General features: G+C 47.1%; 1 protein-coding gene across 4 annotated transcripts; it reads right to left on the bottom strand.

Annotated features, from left to right (window-relative positions):
• Window positions 1–366: 366 nt before the first annotated feature.
• On the bottom strand, window positions 367–26,530 carry LOC149354716 (5-phosphohydroxy-L-lysine phospho-lyase). Of its 4 annotated transcripts, XM_089583495.1 has the most exons (12): window positions 26,265–26,530; window positions 22,620–23,108; window positions 21,431–21,552; window positions 18,965–19,124; window positions 17,885–17,959; window positions 16,729–16,822; window positions 15,118–15,329; window positions 12,630–12,730; window positions 11,148–11,272; window positions 5,418–5,572; window positions 3,529–3,618; window positions 367–2,335 (listed from the first exon to the last, which is right to left on the bottom strand). In XM_089583495.1, the coding sequence occupies exons 3-12, from the start codon at window positions 21,483–21,485 to the stop codon at window positions 2,059–2,061; spliced, it is 1,344 nt and encodes a 447-aa protein (XP_089439621.1). In that variant the 5' UTR covers window positions 21,486–21,552; window positions 22,620–23,108; window positions 26,265–26,530; the 3' UTR covers window positions 367–2,058. The 4 variants fall into 4 exon arrangements, with proteins under 4 accessions (XP_089439621.1, XP_089439620.1, XP_089439622.1 ...); XM_089583494.1 differs by lacking the exon at window positions 22,620–23,108; XM_089583496.1 differs by lacking the exon at window positions 26,265–26,530 and having other exon boundaries at window positions 22,620–26,251.
• Between the last annotated feature and the right edge of the window lie 616 nt (window positions 26,531–27,146).

Here is a 27,146-nt window from a genome sequence, read left to right as displayed (position 1 = left end):
CGGGTGCTGCAGCATGCTGCCAGACCGTTTTCCGTAGTTGCTACTGCAACATGCCGAAAGATGAGTCCTTTCACTGGAAATAAAAACAATGAGACACGAGCACCATGTCGTTTCAATGTGCTGCCAGTTTCAACAGGCTGTAATTTTAGCAGCAATGGAAGATTCCCTACAAGGCCACCATTCCTACCTGCACCCTTCCATCAAAGTTTCAGAAATGGGCTTCATGACCACTCAATCACTAGCTGCAAGTCTACACAGAACACCACCCTTTATTGCCCGTTTTGTGGAGTGCCAAGTGTTCATGTGACAAGGACTGAAAGCTGACATCACAACAAAGTGAACTAGGTATGGACAATTAAACACCGGTTCCATTGTGTGCCTGTTGAGCACATGGCAGAATTATAGCCATCAGTTTATTGCAAGAAGGCATGTACATAGTAAAGAGTACTGTACGCCTCCTAATCGGTTTGCATACATAACACATGCAGGAAATATTAAAAAAAAAAAAATGGAAGACAGGAACAGTCAGAAACGTGACTTAAATCCAAGCTCCTATCTCCACACTATAGAAACCTCTTTTCAGCACCATACTAAGTATGCAGAAGCAGGCATATATCTGCAATGAACTATGAGAACATTTAAGCACCTTCAAGAGCCTGAATAATGGTACTGCACGTAACAAAGACAGTGATACATGAGTGTAGTCATAGGCTGGAGGCATCAGCACATGATCTAATAAAAAGGCATGCACACACAACATCTGGGAGGCAGCCGTACGACGTGAAGCCCATCTGCTGCTGCCCCCAGCCCAGGACGCTCACAGGTGGCGGGAAGACTCGCAATAACTATGAAAGGAAGAGAGACTGCAATATGCACTGATAACAAGACTTGGGTGCAGAAACACGACTGGGAGAGGCAGTTGACGTCGCTCTCCCGACACTTTCGATGTATAGAAATGATGAGAGCTGGATACCAGCCATTAATGATAAAACTCCAGAGGATGATGCAAACTGAAACACTCTGAAGGTAAAGCAATAAGTTAGCCAGGCTTTGTGCCAGGTGTGAAGAAAAAAAAAAGAGCCGCAGCTAAAACAAGAGAGCTTAAGAACAAGCATCGCTGCACAACCACATCAAAATGGAGCATGAACTTCTGTACACTGCATCACTAAAATAGGGACACACACAGACCGATTCGGAGCAAAAAAAATTTTAGACTGTAATAAACTTCTTTGCCCTAAGGTTCACTGAATTCCTAGTCTGCCACAGGCAGCAAGGCAATATAAAGCAGAATCCAGTAACGCCTTGTAGCATCAGTTGAAATGTTCACAGAGCTCTTGCAGTAAACAGTGTAGACAATGTGCTCCTTTTAATACTGAAAAACCAACTAGTATTTTTTTTTCCTTCCTGAAATCTATTGACTGCCAGAATGAGCTGCACAAGCAATGTGGCCAGAGTTTAACTAGCTGCTAACAAGATATTTATCATTAATGACATTAAAAAGAAAGTAGTAGTGTAGCCTGTGGTGTAACAAGTATAAAATTAAGTACAATGGAGGTAAAAAAAATATTCAACCTATGCATATGCTATTAAAGGCTTATGCAACCACTCATTAAAACCACAACAAGACTCCAAATATTAGCCATAAAAAGGCTGATAAAATCAGCAGGTCCAACCTGTGAATTAGCACTACATTAACTCTGGATTTAAGGGACGATAAAAAATTCCGCAAAACAAGATTTATGCAAAAGATAGAAAACATTCAAACTGTGCAGCAGTGCAGCAGACTAACTGCACTGCATTACACCCAATCTTGCTTTCCTTAAAACTAAGCCTAGATGTGCACATCCTCATCTTTACGACTATGCCTGTCATAGCTACAAGAGACCAAACAGGTAGGGAGACTTGAAAATGCCATAGATACACCTAGAGTCAACCGCATGAGAAAAGAATCAATGACGTGAAGGCAGAAGTTGTTTCAAACTCCAATGCAAAAGTGGCTGCAAGAAAAAAAAAAAAAAAGCTTTCCCTTACGCCCTTAATCAGTATAAGTGGTGTAGCCTAAGAGGAAGAGGACAGATCTTCTTCCGAACTCTCTTCGAGCGAGTCAAACGAAGAGGCAGTAGAGAGCGACTCAACGCTACTGGCGAGCGAGTGAGCCACGTTGGCGAAGTTGTACCGCAGGTCCAGGCACTCATCTTCAATCTTTCCCAGCAGAATGTCCAGCTTTGAGACAACAGTGTCCACATTGTCCCGGCTGAACACCATGGGTGGCTTGAACTTGAGCACATTGCCATACTTGCCCTCTGTACTCAGCAACACTCCCTGCTGCTTCAACCTGGAGAAAAGCACAGGAAGACATGGACCACGCAGGGTTAAATGGAGAGCGCAAAAATGCACTCGCGCCATTCGGAATGGCATGGCAGAAATGTGCACTTTCAAGCAACAGAAAAGTGGCAAAAGAATTAGATGCCAATTTTAACATGTCAACGATTCCTAGCAAAGCGTAGCAACTTTTTTAAACCAGCAATGCACATTCTTCCACTCTTGCAGACAGCACCACATAGCTACATCAATGCTCTTATTGAACACACAATTAATGTGCTCGTATAGGCATAATCTGTATCTCCCAATGGAGAAAAAAAAAGTACCATACAGCTTTAGATACGGCAAGACATGATTGGAAAAGGACAAACGAACGTTTCTTGAAACATAAAAGTCATACCTCGATATAACGGACACAGATATAAAGAATTATCGGCTATATCTAACTCTTGTTTATGAACGCGAATAGCCTGGAAACGGATATATCGAACCCCCCAGCACCAAACTGCTCGTTTGCATGGCAGGCGGCAGGCTTCGCCGCACTGCACAAGTGACTGGCTGTGATGCGGCAAGCGTTCGCACCAAGGTTTGCATCTCGCACTCGTGGCGTGTAGGGCTGCGGTCTGGCAGTCAGCACGTATTCACGCCTCTGGCATCCGCCGAAAGTGCCAGTGAAGCTCCGTTATAGCGAACACCACTTAAACAGTACCCTACTGTATCTGAAACACTGCCCATTTCAGGAAATTTGGCACACAAGTGCGAGCGTTGTCCACGATCCATTCCTAGGTGCAGCATGTTCTTCAGGACTTCAAAAACAAAAATACTACAAAACTACAAACCTCCCCTGGCTACGCATGTGCAGCTACATTTTTTGTAACCCACATCTTTTTTCACCTTCCACACTCAGAAATGAAAGCCACTGTGGTTAGGATGCCCATGCGTGTCTGCAGCAATAGTAGGTGATGGCCATGTAGCACGAGCATTTGCAGTGCTGTCTCCGAGGCTTTGTCCCACAGCACAGAGCTTCAATCCCTCAAGCAATCATGCACCAACGTGCTTCACGACAGTAATGTCCCCTTCTTTCGTAGCAAATGACTGTTCATTATAAGCAGGACCGTTGTAAATGGACTCTTGTAATGCATGCTGCGTGAAAAATTACAAAAAAAACAGCCAACTAAGATTTAGTTAGAAGAAACCAATGCTCACCTGAGAGATAGCAGACTGGCCTGCTCTCCAGCAGGTTCCCTGGTCTGCCTGTCGAGGACCAGTTCCACACCCACAAAGAGGCCATGACCCCTGCAGTGCAACATGGAGGGTTCAAGCTCCAGCAGAGCCACAGCTAAGCGAGCAGCCAAAGATGCCAAGCTAGCAATTTGTAGAAACCAGCACTGAGCCTGTGTGCTCAGAGTGAACCACAGCAGCATGAAGAATTACCGTATAAAAGCGTGTAAGGGCCGCACTTTTTTTTCCAGATTCAAGGGCCAATTTTGGGGTGCGGTTTATACACGCGATGTGGGGGAAAAAAAAAAATTTAAAAATAACACTAATGCGTTTCTCTGTTCAATGTGTTTTATGTTCAGTCGTCACTAGCAGAGTCTTGAGACTGAGCTGGTGCTGTGCACCCTGGTGCATATTCATCCCACAAGAAGTCGCACAGCACGTCCGCTGTCAACGCTTAGCCATTGTTCCGCACTTCCATCACATAAATCGGCTCTTGTTCCAGCTCGAGAAACTTGCACAGCTTGCCTCTGAAAGCGCACTTTTTGGAGCTGGTGTTCCTCAGTGAGTCTCTTTGGTTGCACCACTGTCGGACGCACTTCTCGGCCACGCCGAATTTCCTGCCCGTCGCATGCTTGTTATGTTCGAGCACTAACTCCCAGGCGTCAAGCTATTAAGGTGCTTGCCTATCGTGCTAAAATTGCAACGCTCGGCGGCAGCACACGAAAGCCACAACTGCAGCGAACTAACAAGCTACAACTCCCGTGCCTTTGACAGCCACAAAAAGCTGGAGCTGGTGACATTGATGCCGATATGGATAGTGACAGCTCGTGACGGAGGAAGAAGTTGATGATAATAACCAATAGGAGGAACCTTAATGACCCGCAGGCTCTTGCGCCATTAATGGGCGGAACCTGGAAGCTCTTGTGCGCGTGCATGGCCTCCGCGATCAAGCATGCCGTTGCACGCAGCCATAGAGGATAACAGAGGGCACGTCGCGTGCATTTCGAAGGTTATTCCCGCATGGGTTGTGGAAAGTTTGGGTGCGGCTCTTACATGCGTTTATACGGTATTTGATAAATAGTGGTGGCTAGGTTGCAGTCATGAGATAGTCTTGAAAAAGGCGCAGTGACAGGAAAGCAGGATTGTTAGGCTGCACTAATGACTGTAACGGAGTACACACAGTGGCACTGTGAATGAGATGCTGCAATTCACAACACTTACTTTGCTTTGTGACAGAACACGAGACCTTGGGCTTGAAGGTCAGTTTGGACAAATGCCAAAGTGTCACTCAATGACTGACCACGCGTTTGCTGGGACCATGCCCCAAGAATCAAGCTAGCTAGACAATTCATTCACTTTATAGGGCCTGCCAAATTCCAAATGAGATGAAGATAGTATAGCACTAGCACTGCGCAAGCGTGCAATGTATGCAAACAGACTAATGCCCAGGGAGATACAAGCTGCATGTACAAGCACACAATTAAAAATGGCAAGACCTCGAATGGCTTGCTCTCGAGTAGGGATGGGATTGGAAGACAATGCGCATTGAACGGCTCCAGCTCGAGTGGGTCAGGGGGTTCTCAATCTTGATAGCCTTGAGGAGCCCCGAAGCTTTCAAAAGGTGTTGAGGAACCCCCACCTATCTTGCTTGACTTGCAGTATGGTCACTCCAAAAATAATTTGGGTAAAAGAGAAGTGGTGAGAGGCATGCACATATTTTAGGTGCTTGGGAAATCTGAAATGCACTCCAAGGAATGCTCGGAATCTAGACTGAGAACCCCTGGTCTATGAATTGGTCTCTTGTGCGCAGTCACACGGATAAGCAATGGAAGCAGAACAGCACAATAAATCATGAGCTACACAAGGAGACTCACCGGACATCACCGATTAGGGGATGCCTCTGCTGCAGCTCTCGCAGAGAGTCCATGAGGTAGGTACCCACTTCCTTGGCATGCTGCTGCAGCTTCTCATTTTCAATCACGTCCAACACTGCCGAGGCCACAGCCACAGATACAGGATTGCCGCCGTACTGCAAGGAGAGTGGCAGAAGAGAAATGACATGACAGAAGACAGGACCGTGCGTGCCATGTAATCCGTCTTGCGCATGTGTTAACTCCCGAATTGCTGCACTTAGCGATGCTAGGTCAAAAAAAAAAAACAAAAAAAAAACAGGAACTTCTATAACCGTAGGTGGACACCATTTAACACAGGAAAAAATACAGTCAAACCCACTCATAACGATATTGAAGGGTCACGGAAATGCCACAGCTATAACCGGGAATTTTTATAACCGCGTTGTGCGAAAAAAAAGAAAAGATGACAAACTTAAGAGCATTTATTGACAGGAAAGACCCGGAGGGGTTTGATTGTTCGAATGCCTGTAAGAACTCATTAATTTGAGCTTCGGGGATTGGAAAAATTTTCGAACTATCGAATGATCCTGCAAAACTAAGAACCAATTGCACCACGGTATATTTGTTTGGTGAAAGACTGGATGGACAATGGTTGCCTGCTTTTTAGATCAGAATGTCACGATTTTTTTTCCACATTTTTACAAATGCTTTATAGATTGCATGCATGCTGTCTGCAGTGGCGAAGCAGAACTACTCAAAAGTGCTAAGGGCCTCCCCGACAATGTTCATGGTGGGACGCGCAAGTGCTGGAGCTCCACCGCTACTGAGTCACACCCCTCACAAGCGGCAGCGTCGCCTGTGAGGAAGCTTCACACCACAAACAGTGTTTGAACAGCACGTGACGAGCGCACAGTTTCGGCACACTGAAAGAACCATGCGGACGAATGTGATCGCGCCAATGAGTGCCCGAAACGGCACGCAGCAGGGGTCGGTTAGCTGGCTGCTACGGGCTTGCGCAAAGCTCAGAAAAGCGGAACTGAAACTACACAGTCCAAATGATTTCAAGACTGAGCCATGTGTTTGTAGTGATGCCTGGCATTGTACGCACGTCTCAGGTACACGGATGACTCTGCAGCGTAGAATTCAGGTTTGAACAGAGCTATTTGGTTGATCGCTTGCTGCGCCAGTCGTACCTGGACGCAGCCTCCCTTCGGGAGCTCATTCGAATTAACCGGCGAGAGATCCGTAATGTCCGAATTATAACGAGCGTACAAAGCCATAGACTTACATGGGCGTTGGCCAGGAATGTGCTGGCAGTTCAAATTATCCAGATTTCAGAATTAGTGTAGGTGGAATGATGAGCTTTTCCCATTATATTACAACTTGCAAACTTCCCGTCTGTTACTGACCACGCCAATGACAGCTGCCATGATGGCCTCATCGGTGAGGTCTTCATTTGTCATGGCTGCAGTGTCAGCGTGCAAGAATACTTCAACTGGACACGCCACAATCATCACTGTTCGCAGATGGACAAAGCACTCATGACTGCACCAGCGGGAGCTTCGTGCGCCTCCGAGTCACCGGCATCAAGCATGCTCTCCAGATGCAATTCTCACGGGAAATCCAAGGAGTGTGCAGAAACGAGGGTGAGGCAACAGCCGACAAGACAAAAACCACGCTGGCAACGCGCATGCACCGCACTGACTGATTGGGAGTATGCATGGCAATGCAGCAACATAGCGGTGACACCTGCCCTTGGGACACGTGAAATCTGCGAAGCCGGGACTGCGGGCAAGTTAGCGCAGAATTCGTACTTCAAAAGGGATTTAAAACAGGTTTGCACAGAGAAAAATGCCAACTGAAAGGTAGCTCATTAAATGACAAGGCTGATAACTCCAAGGTCGGTGCATGGCACATGAGCTATCACAAGACTGCATGACACCTTCTGCCACACAAACAGCAGCTGCAGTTCAAGGTGCTCATCCAAGCAAAGTCCTTTGATACACAAAGGACATACGGGAAGTATAATGCTACTCAGAGATTGCGAGTGGAATAAATCTGCAGTGCTAATGTCTGCATGCTTGAGAGAAAATGCATTCAGCCTCAATTTTTTCCCCCCCATGACCACATCTAGGATACCCTATTTACATGATTGTAATGAAAACTGTATTTGTGGCACCTTATGTTATATTTGGAACCAAGGTACGAAAATAATTTTTTTTCCACTGCTTGTCAAGACAGCTCTACTGCCAAGCTCACAAAAGTTGCCAGGAGGGCAACCGTGGGGCAACAGAATGAGTGCGGAAAAGGCAGGGAGAGGGTGTGAAAGCGGAAAGGATAGGCACGATACAAGACAGGAAAGAACCAATTGAAAGAGCAGCAGGGAGTAGGAAAAATGCAGCAAAGGGCCAGGTAAGGCAAAACACATGGCACTGAGCAGCAACGGGCAACAGCAGTCGGCTTCGCAGCGATAATGGCTTCGGATGAATGAATTAGGCCTACGAGATGCTTCGCATTGAAGTCTGCTAGTGCCTGGTAGGACTTTGAAACGGAGAAGAAGACGCAATACACTGCGCTATTCAAGAGGAAGGCAATTCGGCTGTGGAAGAAATCGGCAATTCACTGCCAGCACGGCATCTCGGACTGAACAAGTTAAATTGCGGGTGACTGAAGAATCGCAACAGGATCTTCCAAGCGACACCTACTTGCAAGGCCTTTCATGGACCAGTGCAAGACTGTCACCACTGGCGGGAAATGAAGTTGTCCGTTTGAGCATTTGCAGTCAAAAACTGGTTGCGACGACCAACTTCTTCAGCTAAAGGCAAGAGAACTTGCACACAAAGCTGGCTTGAGTCGTGAAGTTCTTAAAGCTAGTCGTGCACGGGTGCAAAAGTTCATGTGACATGCTGGATTTTTACTTTGCCAGAGGATGTCAATTTGCCAGAAGTTACAGGCACAGTACGAGAATAAACCCCTGGCGTTCCAGCACCATGTCATTAACTTGCACAGGACTCTGAACTACCTCATAGGCCAGAACGGCAATGCCTGAGAAACTAATCATATGGGACACTCCGCCAAGCTTCGTTGCAGAAGCATGCACCAACAAAGAGGTGTGAACTCGCACAACAGGAAATGAAAAGACTAGAGCAACCGTTACGCTCGCATGCACGGCTGAAGGACGCAAGCTGTTGCCATTTGTCGTAATCAAAAGGGAAACAATTTCAAACAACGAGGACTTCCCGAGCAGTGTTCACATCACATGCAACAAGAAGGGTTGGATGGACTCTGCCATGGTGCTGGACTGGCTCAGTGGCATGTGGGTCAAACGGCCAGGTACGGATCTCCCGTTGATGCTGGTGCTTGATGCAGTTAGAGAACCTTTGACTGATGGAGTCAAGGCTGTGGTCGGCAAGTGTAATGCCAAGCTTGTAGTCACACCTGGGGGCATGACATCACAGCTGCAGCTGCTGGATGTGCGCATGAACAAGCCATTCAAGGATATAGTCCGAAAGGGGTATAACGAGTGGATCACAAGCAGCAGGGAACAGACTGCCGCGAACGCATGAAGCGAGAGTCAATGGTTGTGACGAAAACAGTCAATGCGTGGGAGACACTGCCACTCTTCATTGTGTTGCGCGCATTTCTTAAGTGCGGCCTGCCGAACAGCACTGATGGCACAGAAGACGTGTTCTGGACAGTGATAAGGAACTAAGTAGTGACGATGAACAAACCACCCACAAGTTTCTTTCAAATTTCTGCGTGCAATCTCCATTTTTTTTTTCTTTGCATCTTCGGCTGCCCTTCGAAAGTTCCCACTCTCTGGGAGCAGTGAGGAGGGATGCAGTCATGTGGATGGTGGATGTGGCATGGATGGAGAAAATTACATGAAAAACTTGTTTACACCACGCATTCCTAAGGGCTTCATTCAAGAAACCTGTTTCAGGAAAAGAATTGGGGATGGGGGTTTTTTTTTCCTCCGATTTTTAAAAACACTACTATACATACAAAGATGCCAGATTCAGGGAAATGTGTCATGTGCTTCTCTACATAACAATGAAAGTCAGTAAACTCTTTAAGCACCTAGATGCTCATCTATTCTGCAAGTTTGGAGGAGATTTGGTTTATATTGCAGACAAAAAAAAATCATTGAAGGTAGCCTCATTAGAGATGTGTCATATTCGAAATTTTTTCTAGGAAGCGGCAACTTCCTCCTCACAATGACTGAAATAAGCCCGCTACATTCCTTCTCACTGTTCTTTTAGCACACAAAATACATCCATCATGGCTTTATTACCGTATTTACTCGCATAATAGGCGCACTTTTTTTCCAGAAAATCCGGCTCAAAGTTCGGGGTGCGCCTATTACGCGGGGTAAAATTTCTGGAAATTTTTCGACTCGCAAAACTGAACACACCGCGTAAACCCACTCGTGTACGGGCCCGCACCCCGTTCTCGTGAAGAAAATGTAAAAAAAAAGATCCGTGTAAGGGCCGCACCGAAACTTTCCACGACACACGCGGGAATAGCCTTCGGAATCCACGCGCCGAGGCCTCCACGATCGGCTCCGGCTGCGCGCAACGGGCACTTGATCGCGGTGACCACACATGCGCACAGGAGCTTCCAGACGCCGCCCACGGAGGGCGCCCAAGGCCATGCTCATCATCATCATCGTTTTCCTCCGCCGCGAGCTTTCGCTATCTATATCGCCATCAGCATCTCCAGCTCGTTTTTTTTTGTTGTTGTTGTTGCTGTCAAGTGCCGGGATTAGCGATAGCGCGATAGTTCATCGTGGTTTATGGCTTTGCCGTGGAGCGTAGCTGTTTTAGCTCCACGGGCAAGCACCTTAACAGCTACACGGCTGGGAGTTTGCTTTCGAACCCGGCAAGCGTGCGGCAGGTCGGAAAATACGACGTGGCCGAGAAGTGCGGCAGGTGCGACTGTGGCGTCCCTAAATTTTCGTACGCGACTCCAAGCGCCAAAGTTTTCGTGGGCCTAAGTCGGGAACGTTTCCGGCTGGAGATGAAGCTTTCCAAACAGACGTTTAAAGTGAGCATCCCTGAAAACTGTGTGCGGCTGTTCTACGCGATGTCGTTGTACGTGCTGTGGGTCCGCAGCAGCTGTGACGGCAGCAGCCCTAGTAGGGACTAGTAGTCAGTTCAGCAAAAACTTTGTTAAAATAAAGATTGGGGAGCGGGGGGTGGCGAGGCGTCGTCTTGCAATCGTATAAATACAGTATTGATCACAGTGCCAAGTTCGGGGTGCGCCTATTATGCGCGGAAATAAAAAAATCTGATTTTTCGCGCCCTAACTAGGGGTGCGCCTATTATGCGAGTGTGCCTATTACGCGAGTAAATACGGTATGTACATTCGATATTGAGCTGTGTGTGAAACGCTGCCTCTGCCATGACTTCGTTTATAATTTTTCTTTCTCCCAAAATAGCAGCATGTTCACAAAACGAAATTCACTAGTGGCCCAGCAAACAACGAAGAATCACCCTAATGCATGCAGATTTAGAGGCATGTGAAGAATTGGAAAGCGCATAAAACTATTGAAAACAGTTTCTGGGGGCGCCAATCTAGTTTTCAGACTGTCCGATTTCTCCCCTTACTTTTGGTGTTCCTAGAGACTACCAAAAATTTGCCAAACATGCCAGGCCATTTTTTTTTTTCCCAAGGAGGCTCACACCAAATACTTGAGAGAGCAACTGTTCTCAAACCAAAAAACAACCCAGACCAGAAACCTCAACTTACCGTGTTGAAGTACTCTGCACCCTGAGCCTCAAATCTGTTTGCAACCTCCCGTGTGGTGACCACCATGGCAATGGGGTGACCGTTGCCGATTGGTTTCCCCAGGGTCACGATGTCTGGGCAGATGTCTACAACAAAGAAGCACACAAAACAGTGAGCTGCCAAAGGCCCACTAACACACTACTGAAACCATGCAGTTCAAGCACAGGAAAAAAAAACCTAAAAACAGATTAAAAAGGGATTGCATTTTTCCATTGCAAAGCGCAACTCCACTAATTGCAGATTCATTTTGACAGGTGCACTCTTGAATCCTCGACTTGGCTACCACAAATCACATATATACTGCCCACTCGTTAAATGGTATCGCCGACCGGTTTTTCAGACTCTGTGGGATCTGGAAAATGGCCCGAATAATCGAACAGTTAAAAAAATCCATGCACTTCAAAAAAGTAACTTCTCTGCAAAACACCAAATTTATAAATCACAAAATTCGCCGATCCCCATGTTCCTCTTGTAAGCAATAATATACCTGAGCCACAGCCATGCTTTCGTAATGACCGCATCACCACGAGTCACTGCTATGAGCAAACGCACATGCCACTTGAAGGAAGAACAGTCTCCTTGAAGGAAAGCGATGCTCGTGAAGACTGAGGGGTAGCCGACAAGAAGACGAGCGGATGTGAACACCTCAGAATGAACCCCCCCCCCCCACGACACGCCATCTGCTGCCCCACACAGCGGGCGGAGTCGTCCAAGCCACAGCGAATGAAGGGCCTACATATGGCAACATTTACAATGAGATCACACGCTCTTGGAAGGCCATCACGGTGGCAAAGCAAAGAGTTCTCATCTCAAATGGCAACGACAGAGAACAAATAGCCAAGTTTATTCAAGCTAGTCCGTCCAATTCACTCCCATTAGTGCCTGCTGACTCCGTTTAAATCCAAGATGGCGCCTTTCACGATGGCGGAGAATGGGCTGGTGGTGACAGCGGTACGCGCTTGCATCAATATATTAGCCTGAAGTTCATGCTGTCCAAAATTCGAGCTGCTTGCTCTCTATTCACTGAGGTGAACATCAAGAATGTAGTTCCAAAATACTGACTGGGTTGCAGTAACAACCAAACACAGGCAAAAAAATCAACACTGTTTCCAGTGTCAAACTAAACTTTAGTGCAGGCACTGACCTGACAAACAATTGGGCACATGTACCATGCCCAACTGGCATGCTGCAGAGGCATCTGGAATAACTTTACACACTGAAATAGGCACCCACTTCTTTTGTTTGTTCAGCTGAACAGACCATTTTTGCTTTGCATTCCAATGAAGTACAATTTAGCAAGGTGCCATAGCAATTTGCCAATAGAAAGAAAAAAAAATGGCCAACAAAGGCCAAAAATAAAAACTGCCATGAACCAACAAAAGAAAAGCTTCCAAAGGGAGTATTCAGAAGGCTGTAAAGCAAATGCAAGGATCAAAGGCTGACCTTCGCCCTGAAGCTGGAAGCCCCACATGTGCTCTCCAACCCGTCCAAAACCAGTCTGGACTTCATCGGCAATGCAGACCCCACCAGCTTCCCGAACATACCTGCGAAGGGCCAGGAACAGCAAGAATGAGCACCCAACAGCACAAGAAAAATATACTTGAAAGCATGTCTTCTGGGAGAGGGAACAAGGGGCACTTCGCGCGCTCCAAGAGCTGTATAAATGCACCGCTTTTTGCACACATCATATCAATTTAGTGCAAAAGTTCAGAATTTCCTCCCTCAGTCAAGACTAAAGGCAGCACACGCACACTGCGTTTCAGGACAGTTCTCCACAAGGCTGAAGCAGACAGGGCAGTCTTCAACTGCATATGGAGACAAAGACTAAGCAACTACACCTCCACGGCAGCTGAATCTGGGACCCTGCTGCTGGGCAGGTAGATTCTGCTTATAGTGCTTGTCCTTTCTGTGGCCTGAACAGCCAACAAAGGCTGCTCCACAATACTACTAGGGGTTGGCACTTTTCAGTTTTTATTTGTCGAAAATTAGGCAGACTTTTATCGGTTTTTGATTTCAGAATGTGAGTTTCGTTTCGTTTTTCCACCAATTATTATTTTTGACAAGTGAATTGCAGACTTTATTTGGCAATTTACTGTGGCAATCCTGTGTGATCATAAGTCGCATAGAGTCTACCTCGGCATTTTTTTTCAACATCAAAAGATCATTTGCCCATAATTAACACATTTGCCACTACTTTTGGACTTGGAGGTGTGGTTGTAGAAGGAATTTCATTAAAAAGTAACGTAGTTGACAAGACAGCCAGTAAGTGGACGTTAAGTTCCAAGAGCTTGGCTGGCAAGCTTTCTTTGGGTTCTTGTGCTGGGCATCACTTGGTCTGCGTGCTGACGGCAGAAATGGAACCGCAGCTTAATCGTCGCGCTAGCCCAAACACGATATTTTTTATGACGACCATGTATGCTTTCACATCGGTGTCCAACATGCAGTTGATAAATGTAATGAACTGACTAACTGCTCTAAGCAGGTGATGATAGTGAACAAACAGTGCTTAGCCAGCAGATGGCGAAGTGGTGGTGCTTCCCAGTCTGCGGAGGTGTGAAAGTAAGCGGAAGTGTTCGTAAAGTCACACAACTGCGCGGCTTATCCAAGAATACCACCATCTCATCATGGCCTCTGCTTCCTTGCTTAGTGAATGTTTACCGAGTGTAACTTCCATTCAACAGCCAGCTAGCTATGCCTTGCATGCCAGGAATACCGACAGGAATACCAACCTGTAAATACTACGCACAAGTTCCAGCAAGCTAGCAAGGCTAATCTTCAATTGCAGTCATGAGATTTCATCACAGAGGCCAGACCTTTCAATTGAAAGGAAAAAGAAGCCAGTACCAGCTTTCACATGCCTTGCACCATGGAACACTTTTGTAAACACAGAACAGACTCCCAATTGGGCCTTGTCTACAAAATGGCAGTAAGCCTCAACCCAGCAATGCCCAATACATAGGGTTGTTCGTTTTTGGGTAAAACCAGATTTTGTCCAATTTTTGCACCCTAAAAATCAGGTAAAACTATTTTTCCCAGATTTCGAACTGTGCCCGCAGAACTACTCGGCCCCCAGTTGACACACAGATGAGAGGCGGCCAAGACAAAAACCAGTTGACGTTATGGAAACTGGGAGCCGTACTGGACCCATTCCAGAAGAGACTGTCAAGTCTCGTTTCATGACTACCGACCTCCCCCGATTTCTGTGACCGATGATGCAGACTCGCTCCATGAGGAGTTGAAAAAGTACTTGCTGGAAGCAAGACCCATTTATACAGGTGTTGAGGTCATGAGCTACTGGCACGCACAAAGCAACTGTGTGCTACCCCGAGCTAGCAGATGCCGTGTTGACCACTTCATGCTCAGCTAACGGCACCTGTGAGGTTGAAAGAACGGAATGGACAGGTGTCGTATGGAAACTGACATGCTGCGCATGCAGACGATCAGGTATGTTAACACGGACGTGTAAAAAGTTGATGACCAGCTTTTGTGAATAAAATGTTTAATGCGCCGAAATTGATCCAGGCTGTTTGCTGCCAGTAATTGTTAGTTAGCAAAGAATGCTGAATGCCAAAATATTTTTTTCAGAACTCCATTTTTCCCTGCTTACCAGCCTGACCCATAGCCTTAAGTGTTACCCTGAGATTGAAAAAAATAATCAAATTAACTATAGCTTATAAAGGTAATCCAAAGAAACCTGAATTTCAGAATGTTTCCAAGAAAAACCTGATTTCTCCCCTATTATCAAGCCGAAAACAGCATTGAAGAAAATATAAAACCCAAAAACAAAAAAAACCTATCAGTACAGAGCAGAAGATGTAGAATGGGGGGGATAAAGAGAAATTCAGATTTTCCTCTCAGGTGGTTGAACGAATGCAAAGAAGAAGCCCGAATCTTGCCAAAAGGTGTGGGTAGAACAAGGAAACCAACGCACTGGTAGACATGGCGCAGGTAGTTCTTGGGCAAAGGGAACTGGCCCCCACAGCTGACCAGGGACTCGTGGATGAAGGCAGCAATGTGACGACCATCCGAGTGGGCTTGGTTGATGAGGTTGAGGACTTCTTGGGCATACATCTCCCCAAAGTCCGTGCCAGCTGGGTAGTCACAGTCCCGGTACTTGCCTCGGTACGTACAGGGCAGGGGAGCCTGTCGCATAGACGCAACTTTAGTCACATGCTAGAATTTCGACCACTGTATACAGCAAATTTCAAGGAAAATAAATATTAGGGGTGTGCGAATATCAAATTTTTCTAATACGAATACTTAGTTCCGAATATCGAATCGAATATCGAATAATCAAGGACAGACGCATTTAATCACTACAAAACATTTATTTGGGCACCCAAGAACATCACAGTTCAACTATCGATGATTAAATGAACACAAAAAGTGTGTGTGGCTGCACAAAAAGTATCAAAGTCTCGAACATTATTCTTAGAAGAGTGGAAATATCACAGAAGATGGCTAGTACACAGCACTGATTAAGGCTAGCTTGCCATCAGCACAAAAGCGCGTTGCTGGGATGACGTAAAAGGTTGTCGTGAAGGAAAACCAGCTGCACCACATGGTCAGACAGAAGTAGTTCCCTTCTAACTGAAACGACTCCTCCAGCCACAGAAAATGTCCTCTCACTTGGCACTGACCTGGCACGTATTGCGAGGTACTTCGTGCATAGCTCTGACTATACCAGCTTCAGAAAATGCTCTCTCACTTGGCACTGACCTGGCACGTATTGCGAGGTACTTCGTGCACAGCTCTGACTATACCAGCTTCAGAAAATGCTCTCTCACTTGGCACTGACCTGGCACGTATTGCGAGGTACTTCGTGCCCAGCTCTGACAGTACCAGCTTCGTAGGCATAGCCACAAAAAAGCTCACCAGCGCAGTCAGCTACGGCATGGCCCTCGGAGGAAGAAAGAATTTTTCTTCCGTGTAGGCGCCGCCATGTTGTTATATATCTGTCGATAGGGCTTGCGGACCGAAATGAACGCCGGTGCTCTCAATGAATATTCGGCTAGATACGAATATTCGCGTCGGGTGGAATATTCGAAACAACACGAATACTTGTATTTCGAATCGAATTCGAATACTAAAAATATAATACTCGAAATATATTCGAAAATTTCGAATATTCGCACACCCCTAATAAATATGTATGAGGGGAAGGGGGGGGGGGGGGGCCTGCACTACCTTGCCACAGTTACTGGCCACACGGCAAGTAGACCCACTAGTAGGATGTCCGCAAAGTCAAAATGCTTGGTGCTCAGCAACTTTCATCATGATGCCAATCAAACATAAATGCAGCGAAGATGCTGCCTCTTGAGCCTTCAGCTACATGTGCCATCTGTCAGCACAGAGACACTGTGGTCACACAACGCACTGGTGGTGATGTTAGCCATAACTACACGCCTAACTGTACTTGCAAGGAGTACCGTACAGAGACAGCTGCACCTTTACTTCAAAGAAGGCAGTCACAGTACGGCCCCGAGGCACTTTGATTTGCAATCGACAAGATGCATGCGTGGGGCAAAGAAAGGCCACTCACCACGTGAACGGACTTTTTCTTTTGCCAGCCAATTATGTGGTTGAACTTGTATGGGCTGATGGCCGTGGTGGACTGCAGGTGGCCATGGTATGCACTGAAAGTAAACACAGAAATAAAACAAAAGGTGAAAAGCTCAACATTAGTTGAAACTGGAAGGGTTCTAGCACACTGCTCTAACGCAAAAATAGGAAGACATTTCACTCACTACCACAGTAAATGAAGATTCAAGAAGTAAATGAGCCACTAACCTCTAGGGGCGTGCGAATGCTGATATTTTCGAATACGAAACCGGCACGAATAAGGAAAGTTGGTTTCGAATATCGAATAAATGACTGCATATTTGTTCAGCAAAAAAATATTTCAGAAAATGACAAACAGGCAAAATGAGCCGCTCTTGTTTTTCAAAACAGTGTATGGTCTTTGCAACCGGAAAAAAAAAAAAGACTTCACACCTTATTAAACAAAACGAGACAACGGAACTGTATACTACTTGACTTTACTGCATAATAGTATGCAATCTAATGTCATGCCAAATGAAAGCCATGAAATGACACACGACTGGCAACTAAAAATAACAGGATAGCTAGTAAAACAATATTAATTCGGATTTAAAGAGCCGGAAGAAATGCCTACATTATCCGTATATCAATTTACAAAATGCCCCGCACCACTGAAAAAAAAGTGAAAAAAATGCATGCTTGGTTAATACTGAAGTATACAAGTTTGTCTTGAAACCACTACTACACTTTTATCACACGAGAAAGACTGAAAAAAGGCAACCTGAACGTTGGAAGTGAAAGAAAACCTGCAACTGGCGGCACAACACGTGGCCAGTTGAGTTTTGGTATGTTTTCGGGTGCTTCGCTGCTATGCGTCCTGCGTGCCCGCAACACACAAACATTGAGCAAACGTGCTAGACTCACTGCTGTGGCAAGACACTTCCGAGCTCGGATGAAGCAAGTTGCACTTGGTACTGCCTCTAAGACTAGACATTCACAGCTGTGACCCACACCATTATTGTACAGCAAGTACCGCTACCACTGAGACACAGCGTTAACGAGATTCACAAAGTGAAGCAGGGCACATACATGCCTGTTTCTGCAAGAAAACGGAAGCGGTCACAAGAAATGTCTTGTGAAATGCAAGGACTACACACCTGTCAAGGCAGATGATGTCCTTGTTCTTGGTGTAGCATCTTGCCAGCCTCATGGCAAGGTCATTCGCCTCCGACCTACAAGAAACAAAAACAACAGGTGTAGCCAAAACAACAGGAACCAATGAAATCGCGTACTACTGTGGCTCTGCAAAGAGTTAAAGAAAATTGGTGCAAGGAAATGGTCTTGTCAAGGCGCCATCTTCCCGCATGTATGACCATTCCAATCTCATTTGCACCCATATTTAATGTATTGGCACAAATGAAATGGGAATGATCATACTATGTGTGGAGTGCATAACATTTATCTACACTCAAGCTGTAGCTGCAAGGTTATTCATGCAGTTACACAAAAATTGGCATGAAAACAGCCTCGCAGCTGTGTGGTTGACTAGTAAAAAGCACGGCGGCGAGATCAGGTATCAAGAAAACATCAAATCACTCCATTAAAAAAACAAACAAAAACATTTCTGAAACCAAGTTTGGTAAACTAGTAGATAGAAAATAGAGCCCTCCCCCCCTCCTCCAAAAAAAAAAAAAAGTGAAATCCAGCACCCCACCCTTACTTTCTCTCAACTAGGACTTCACCAAAGCTGAAGGTTTCCATAGTACTACACAGAGGACAAACTGAAGTTGCCCTGTATCAATAGATATTGATAAATTACTGCAGTCTAATGGAGGCCTTCATTGAAAACAGCAGTTATACACTAGAAATGGATAAAAAATGAAGCACACACACACACACACACACACACACACACACACACACACACACACACACACACACACACACACACACACACACACACACACACAACTGGCCATTTTCACAAGCAAACTGCAACGAGATTTTTGTATGCAAATCACTCAGTCTAGGCTGCATCACCTTTCACTTCATGGGAAAAAAAATGCAATTTTTGAGCCCAAGTATGTCCTTTGCCGACAAACAGAAACACACACACACACAAAGCAATCAGTTTGGCAAGAAACAAGCACTGAATGGACTTGCCCTCACCATCCCTTCAAAGGGCCAAATATCACCAGAATGAAAAGGAACTACACAGAGGCAAGCCAGGCACTAACCCTGAATTGACGAAATAGCAGACCGACAGCTTGTTCGGGAAGTAGTTTGTGAGCCGCTGAGCATACAGGACCAGGTTGTCGTGCAGGTAGCGGCTGTTGGTGCTGAGCAGAGCCATCTGTTCCGAGCCAGCCTTGACCACGTGAGGGTGGCAGTGCCCCACTGGGACAGAAAACGGGGCATGCTCATTCTTCTGGCAAACAAGAGTGCATGATTGCCCTTCACTAACCCTTGTCCATCAAACACAGCAACAACCAGGCTGGACAGGTACGAACACCTGCAGAAGTTTTCAGCTGACGGGGCCCTCAAAAAGCAACAAAATTGAGGGTATACGAGTCCCGTGTATGGGCTGCACCCCGTTTTCCCGAAGGAAATATTAAAAAAAAAAAATCCGTGTAAGGGCCGCACCCCAACTTTCCATGACCCAGGCGGGGAACAGCCTTCTAAATGCCGTGGCGTCTGCGACCAGCTCCGGCTGCGAGCAACGCTGCGCTTGATCGCGGAGGCCACGCATGCGCACAGGAGCTTCCAAGTGCCGTCAATGGATAGCACCCGAGGCTGTGGTCATCATTTTCTCCGCCACGACCTCCAGCTATGCACATCGACATCAGTATCACCAGCTCCAGCCTTTTGTGGCCTTTTAGCGCGTTCACCGTAGTAGTTGTGGTGGTTGTGGCTTTCGTGTGCTGCCGCCGAGCGTTGCAGTTTTAGCACGATGGGCAAGTACCTTAATAGCTACATGGCTAGGAGTTAAGCTCTCGAACACGGCAAGCGTGCAGCGGGCAGGAAATTCCACGTGGCCGAGGAGCCGATCATAGTATGCCACCTGTGCAGACAGGCATTTACCCAATAAGAAATCTTTCCTATTTTTTTATCATGCGAACTATTTTGCCACATTTACACTGAAAGCACATATCTCACACATTGAAGCTGTAGCATGGGACTTACGGTGTGAAAATGTAGCGATGATAAAGCTGGAAAAAAAAAAAAAAAACACTAATAATTATTCGCAAAGAGAAATTAACTGGCAATGTTTTTAGATGCTAACTATTTGTTGCTGAACTGAAAGGAAATAAGCCTCGCTTTCACGTGCACCACTATCACTTGAAGGAATGTTGAGAGATTACATTTTTTTGCTAGTAGCTTGCTATGCAACAATTAACGTGAATAAGGTAAATATGCAAATCCCTTACAACAGACCAATCTAATTGTAGCTAGTGGATAGTACGATCAGCTTGATAAGAAGGCAGAGAAGTGGACCCTGCGACAAAAGAATTTTCTTCCATTGGTATGGTGTGCACATATTTGAAGAGCTCGCTCGTTACAAGCGCAGAGCGAATGCGTGCTGTTCTCGGGGCAAGTGAATGAGATTACACCAGAAAGGCATATCGCTGGAACGGTCCCCAAGTGACCAGGGAAAACCACTTCTGTTTTAATGACTCCACTTGAAGGGTGGGGGTACTCGCTTCAAGTGGATTAGGGTGGCTTCCTAGGCGAAACACCTGGAGTACAGCCTGGAAGGGCTGGTCCAGTCCATTCCAAGCTATTCTAGCTCGTAAATAAACGCCATGAATAGAGTCCAGCGAAATCACCAAGCAGTAACAAAGCAAATGAAGCTGTGCAAAGTTTGCGAAACTGAGCATGGCACGTAAAACACTTGGGGGCAGCATGGAAATGTGCGACGGCTGTAGACACCATAGCTCCGAAGTTCAGCCTGAAGTCTTACTAGAAAGCGCTCACAAGAAAGAGTACAGTGCTCGCAACTGCAAGTGCAATAACACAGCCGCTCTGTCTCAAGTGGCCGTGGCAATAAACAACGCAGCTGGCCTGGCAGATTATCAACAAGTGCATAGTGGAGAACGTCCATAATTACTTTTACAGCGACAGGCTGCAGTTAGGTGTAACTTAAGTGTGGAGCAACAGTCAGTGCCGCGATAGGTGCAGTTAGGCGGTCTTGTGTGGAGCATTCTTTTCAGCTGTCACCTGCTTCTCGATTAGCCAACTCATTGTTAGAAGCATACAGTAGCAGTAATCCACTCACAACATGGCTCCGCATCCCCCGGCTCCGCTCTTTGCATTGACTTTAATAGCACATTGCACGATTGCTTACAAATGACGACGCTATGGCCACTTAGATGGAAAGTTTAAGCATGGTTTAATACTAATATTCTTAATAAAGCAAGTTTAACGAGCGTGTGTTTACGACACTAGTACAGCACGCAGAAAAGCCCTCATAACACCCCGAAAGAGCTGCTCGTAGCCAAATGTCCAGAAAATGACAGTGAGGCCCGGCCCTGCCAGACTCAATCTTGCATGACAAGACAGAGAGTGTGCGCTAATGGACAAAACGAAGGGGAGGTGAAGATTGGATAAGTCCCCTTACCTTCACTGTTAGTTTGTCCTTGAGCACAGCCCCTGTCCTAACTTGCTTGTAAACCAGCCCCCAAAATGCACTTTCATACACTCACCATGGGCAACATTGTTGATGCAGTCGAGGTAAGCATTGCCAGACTCGTCGTACATGTACTGGCCCTGACCACGGACGATCTTCAGGGGGCCATTGCTCTTGAAGAACACTGTGCACGACTTCCTGCAGCACATACACACACACAAGCAACAGACAGTTAAAGTGTGCCACCACAAATGATCGCAAGCAAAGAAAAAAAAAACACAGGCAGATTCAACGTGTCTCTTGGGCTGCACAACTGACATAGCAGGCATCTGCTTGCAAAAGTCACTTATGGCCAGCTTAACTCCTGCTTGCTTGCTGTGCTGCAGCTTGACCATTTTGAAGCATTAAACACTATGTATGCCATGGGGAAATTTGTGCAAGCCACATAATGAAATATTACAATTTGAAAGCCTTGGTTTGTCCAATCATTATTCGGCTTCCCGGTGTGCCAAAATAAAGCAAAAACTCAACTTGGTTACCAAGCACTGTTAGCTACTGACGACAACTCAAAACACTGCTGGCTTTCCGAAATCCCAGGATTCATCTGTGAAAAAAAAAAAAAAAGCCCCAGCATGTGCCGCCCTGCCCTCAATACGAAAGCTGGCACAAGACCAAAGCGAACAATGAATTGCAACCAGTCGTGCAACCGAAGAGACAACGCTGGAACCTCTTTTCTTTTTTTGCGGCAGTCTGAGAGGGGAAGGGTGGTGCCTCGAACTGAAGACAATTTTAGTACACTTCACGGTGTCATGCTCTTGGCTGCAAAGAGCATTCTGTGTGCAACAGAACACAGCTGAAAAGTGTCACACACACACAGCAGCGCTTGAGCACAAAAAAAAAAGAAAAGGAGGGTGAGCAAAAAATAGAATGGGAAGGGAAAGAAATATAAAGTGTCGCAGACCTCGTCGGCAGGCAAAACTGTCACGCCGACCTGGCTGCAACAGCAGGGAGGAATCCAGGAAGCAAGGGGAGGCAAGTGCGAATGGGAAAGGATGGCACTTTCAGCCACAGGCACACACACTCACACACACAGACACACACGCAAGTGTCAAGCACTTGCAGAATGCTCAATGCACAGTCCATTCACGCTGGTTTCTCGCAACACTTCCTCTCTCAATGAACACACAGCCCCTGCCTGTATGAACAGGGGCAGCCCAAAATGGGCCCTCCAAAATAAAGTAGAAGAAGATCAAAGGGATTATTACCTTCCCCTCTTTCTGCCGAGTCAATACACGCATACCACCTGGCAGCAGAGGCCACCCCCGCCACACTGCGGGATGCCCACCCATGTGACGGACACCTCTAGCCGCCGCCACAAGAGACTAGAGCACATGGATGGGGCTAGCTATCTCCTCCAAGTTCTGTGCACGCCGGATCTCCCCCAGTGTGGTCCGAAGCGGTCCTCTGGCAATGGCTGGTCGACAAACCACTGTGCCTGCCTTGGGCTCTGTCAGTCAGCCAAAGAGCATGTGCTCTCCGCATCCATCCGTCCATCTGTCCACTAGCGCTACAAAGAGTGTCTCTAGCCCTTTTCCCATTTCTGGGACACTGCAAACAGCCGCGTGGGGTATTTGTCCACGTTACACCTGCGGCAATGGTAAGGGCTGTCTGATGGTTGCTGGGAGATACTGGCAGCAGCAGCAGCAGCAGCTGTGGTCTTTGTGGTGGTTAGGGCTTGGGCGCCTAAAAGGAAACTAAAAGAGGTGAGGCAGATTAGTATGTGCAGCAGGAACGGACCAGGGGGGCTCGTCTTTAGCACAGACACACACACACAGCAGCACACACAAACAGATGCAAGCGCTGGAGCAGTGGTGCGCCCAATCTAGACACCCAGCCATCAAGGCACTAGCCAAAGTGAGATGGCCAAAATTTTGTGCAAGACGAGGAAGACAAGAAAACGTCCCACAAACATATTGAGCCCAAATACCACTGACTGCCATGCACTTCCGAACTATCAAGTGGCTCTGTCAAATACAAACAGTTTGAGTGGCAGTGTCTCATACAGTTGGAACATTCACCCTCACAGTGCAAGATGCCTGGCCAAAAAAAAAAAAAAAAAGGAGTCCGTTCTGTGTTTATTACCACAACTTGATTACTGTAACTGCAGCTCCAAACTTGATACAAGGCTTAACATCATGAAGCTGTATGTGGGCCAAGAGGGATATAGTGTAGGGCTCTGGATTAATTGTGACAATCTGGAGTTGTTCAACATGTGTCAACATCGCAAAGCACACGAGGATTTTCGCCTTTTACCTCCACCTAATTTCTGCTGCAGCCACGTTTCGACTCCCCAATCTTGGGTTTAGCGGCATAACACCATAGCCACAAGGCATGCAAACTGAACTCCAGATGTGGGAAATGTGGCCAGCCCCCCCAAACTAAGTCCCCAAGGCCAGCCCTGTCAGCATAAAGGCTGCTCACAAGCAGACCACTGACAGCAAGCAGCATGCTGCTGATTACACTCAACACCTGACAAAGCAACCTGGAAGGGGTGTAGTACATGCAACATGCAAAAAAAAATACTGCTTTGGTCCTAGATGTCCTTTGTGTTCCAAGGAAAAGCTGGGGAAACTTATGACATGACATGTTCTAAACTGAACACATCTCTGCGCATCACATGCCCCAGACGCATGGACACTTGAGAGCCAGAGATGCTTTCACTTACACACCTAGGTAGGTGGTGGTGGTGGACATGCATGTTAAAAGACAAAAAATTCAAAGGGACACTGAAGCTCCACCATAAGGGCATGTTACGATAGCATGATGGGTTACTACCCATACATGTGAAATTGGTCATTCTCTACATTCATAGATCCCCGGTAGTCCTCATACCACTCCTGGAGTAGTGGTGCACTGGTTAAGCGATGTGCCACTGCCCTGTGATCGCAACTGCTGCCACCGATGGGGGCTTGCATGACCCAGGTTGCTCTTCCCGAGCAATCTCTTGCGACCAATTATTAATTTAACTGCTACGGTGGTCAGTTTTCTCACATCCGGTGGGCAGGCTGTGATGACACCCCAAGGTCACGTGACCTGGTAGCCCACCTCGGTTGCTTCCCTGGGGATTTTTCACAAACAGGACCGACACCCGCAGATTTTCTGCAGAATTGGAGCCTTAACGCCAACGTGCTAACAGGAGGGAAGCCGGGGTTTATGTAGAAAAACTGGGCAGATTTGAGGCAAACCATATAAGTTTGCATCGTGAACGTAGCCAGGAAAACTATGGCATTCTTGTGTAGGCCCATAACCTAACGTTCACAGTCTTCAGGATGTACTAGGCTGACGCTGGTTCCTATGCACGTAGGGCCACATCACCATACCACAGCCATTCCTAAAACAATGAACGGTTGCTGCTAAAGCAGAACTTTATTTCATGGATCACTCATGCTCATCTGTGCACTGACCAGCTCCAATGTTCGCAACAATACAATAATTGTCAAAAGCAATGCCACTTGCATATATATCTCAGTGTCACGCTGCCGGAACCTTCAGTCTGTCCACCTGCTTTTCTCCTTGCAAGTGCACAGGTAGATACCAGCGATGCAATATGGTGCCTACAGCCTACTTCAATTTCAGATGAAGGCTATGGAGTTTAGTTGGGCGCACCAGAGCTCCCAGCTCCCAAAACCACTGAAAGGCCAGGAACTTCACAAGCATTGCAATTATCCATGTCTACACAAAGACTTTACTGCACATACTTCATACTGCTGGCTATGCCAAGGAAAGGGAAGTTTTCCCAAGCATGCAGGCAAGGCTTGTGAAGTCTTCTGTTTCCCAAGAGTGGCGTATGAAAACCAGGCTAAATGCCGCTTGAAGCAAGGACTGCTCGGACGAAGCTGGCAAAGTCAGCGATCTGTTACATTTAATCTCAACTTAGCTGCAACGTGCATGCTTGTGGCTTGTATGACGCACAGTGCTAAACACAGGTAAACAGGACACGTTGAAGGATAAACAGGAATACGCTGCAAGCAGAGCCTCAAACGAACGGGCCACATTTAGATTCGATCGTTGACGGCAATGACGCCAATCGCATCAGGTCTGAGATTTCAATCCGCCTATGAGACCGCCTAAACAACCCAATAAACACGAAGGGCAGACACTTTACTTTTAGGTCCCTAGCTGGGATCAACGCGGTGCAGATTACGATCGTATGCCGCTAGCTAAAACGTACCTACGTATATTGTCACTTATCTGAGTGGACCTTATTCCTGCGACAATCAGCCGCTGTGGTAAAGTTGCTGGGCCAGGATCCTTCGAGGGTCACGCCACCCGATCATCATGTCATGCAAAGAGCGCGCTTCTACTCAGCTTATCAGTTGCGCTCTTGGCAACTACCATGCTTACGGAGACGCGGCCGCGGGCGGAACGTCAGCTAGAACGGGGAGCCAGTTACGTGAAAATAGAACGAGGCGAAGACTGCCCAAGAACGCCAGGCACAGCTAAGAATTCTGGCTCAACGCCCTAGCAGTGGTACTACATGCACCAGAAATAGGTAACCACGCGATTGACGCAACAATGGGCACGCGCCGGGAACGTGAAAGTGCTCACATCATAAGCGCTAAACGCGGCTCAAAAAAAAAAAAAAATGTCTGCACAATATACAACCTATCGGTGACTACCTTACTTGACAAAGACAGAATGAAGGATTTGTTCTAAGTGAGGAGCAGGTAACGGCAAAGTCAAGGGTGCTGATTCGCTAGGGTCAACAACGAACAAATACTTTGGAACAAATACTTTGGCAGCGGAGTCCGAGCAATCAGTGCTTCTAGCTCGACACATTAATCCATGAGCCAGGGTTTGAACGGACATGAGAATGATTTGCGCCGAGTTTTTCACGCATTCAGACTCACCCGACATAGATGTCGCGAAGCCGGATGGTTTCCTCTTTGCAAATTTTCTCGAGCGAGGACGGTGCGCTGGTCTCCATTGCGTCCGGGTCGTAAGTGCGCGCGAAACGCGGTGCTTGCAGTGACTAGAGTGAAACGAACAGTACGCTCGAGCAGGCAGCGAAATAGCACTGACCACTCAGATACAGAAAAGCCCGATGTTTCCGAGCGGCACACGGCGGACCCACAGAGCGGCGCGACCTCGCTGAGTGAAGCCGCACTGTCCGCTTTTAATGGCACCGTGCCTCTTTTGCGCCAGGACGTTCATTGGCCAACCCGGGTATACGTATGCTGCACTAGCCAATTGCATCGCTCCAAAGGCGCGACGTCGTTGCTACGCTATCTTGTGTGAGAGCGCAGCCGCGCAAGGGCCCGCTTTTTTCTTGCTTTTTTCAGTATCGACGGGGAGAGCCAGGGAGAGCGCGCTCAGAATACCGATGCAGTAAGCGCTCCCTCTCGGCGTTGCTGCCCTGCTCCGGGCAGGCGGACTGAAGGGAGAAGAGTTGAGGCGGGACGGGCACAGCAAAGGCGCGTCTCAGAGGCCAATTTTCATCTCGCGCGCCGACGCCTTGACGCTTTGACTGTGCGACTGCGTAAACATGCGCCAACAGCTGCATGCGCCGTCATTTAGGCAGCCGCCTGGGTTTGTGGATCCAGTCAAAACCGCTTCGACGGCTGAGCGCTCGTTCGCTGCATTTTTTGCTTCCTCTTGTTGGGATCGCGTTGGCGGGAGCCGAGGGAGGAAGCGGCGGCTGCGCCAAGCGGGGGGGCACGGCGCCCATGTGCTGTGCACGTGGCGATAGCGTGTCGGAGGGCGTGTTACTAGCTCGCGGGGGTGTGTGCGAC

The sequence above is a fragment of the Amblyomma mixtum genome, chromosome 3, assembly GCF_055824585.1.
Source record: "Amblyomma mixtum isolate Tamu chromosome 3, ASM5582458v1, whole genome shotgun sequence".
Classification (NCBI taxonomy): Eukaryota; Metazoa; Arthropoda; class Arachnida; order Ixodida; family Ixodidae; genus Amblyomma; species Amblyomma mixtum.
This window is presented reverse-complemented; position numbering and strand designations above follow the sequence as displayed.

What these genes read in the sequence shown, in the direction of transcription:
- LOC149354716 (XM_089583493.1), bottom strand. Translation starts at nt 21,749, where the DNA reads ATGGTCAAGCTGCAGCACAGCAAGCAAGCAGGAGTTAAGCTGGCCATA. An exon ending in TGCTATTTCGTCAATTCAGG is followed by an intron (nt 17,960 to 18,964) that starts GTTAGTGCCTGG and finishes TGTTTCTTGTAG; the next exon opens with GTCGGAGGCGAATGACCTTG. An exon ending in CCCCTAATCGGTGATGTCCG is followed by an intron (nt 3,619 to 5,417) that starts GTGAGTCTCCTT and finishes GTTGCACTGCAG; the next exon opens with GGGTCATGGCCTCTTTGTGG.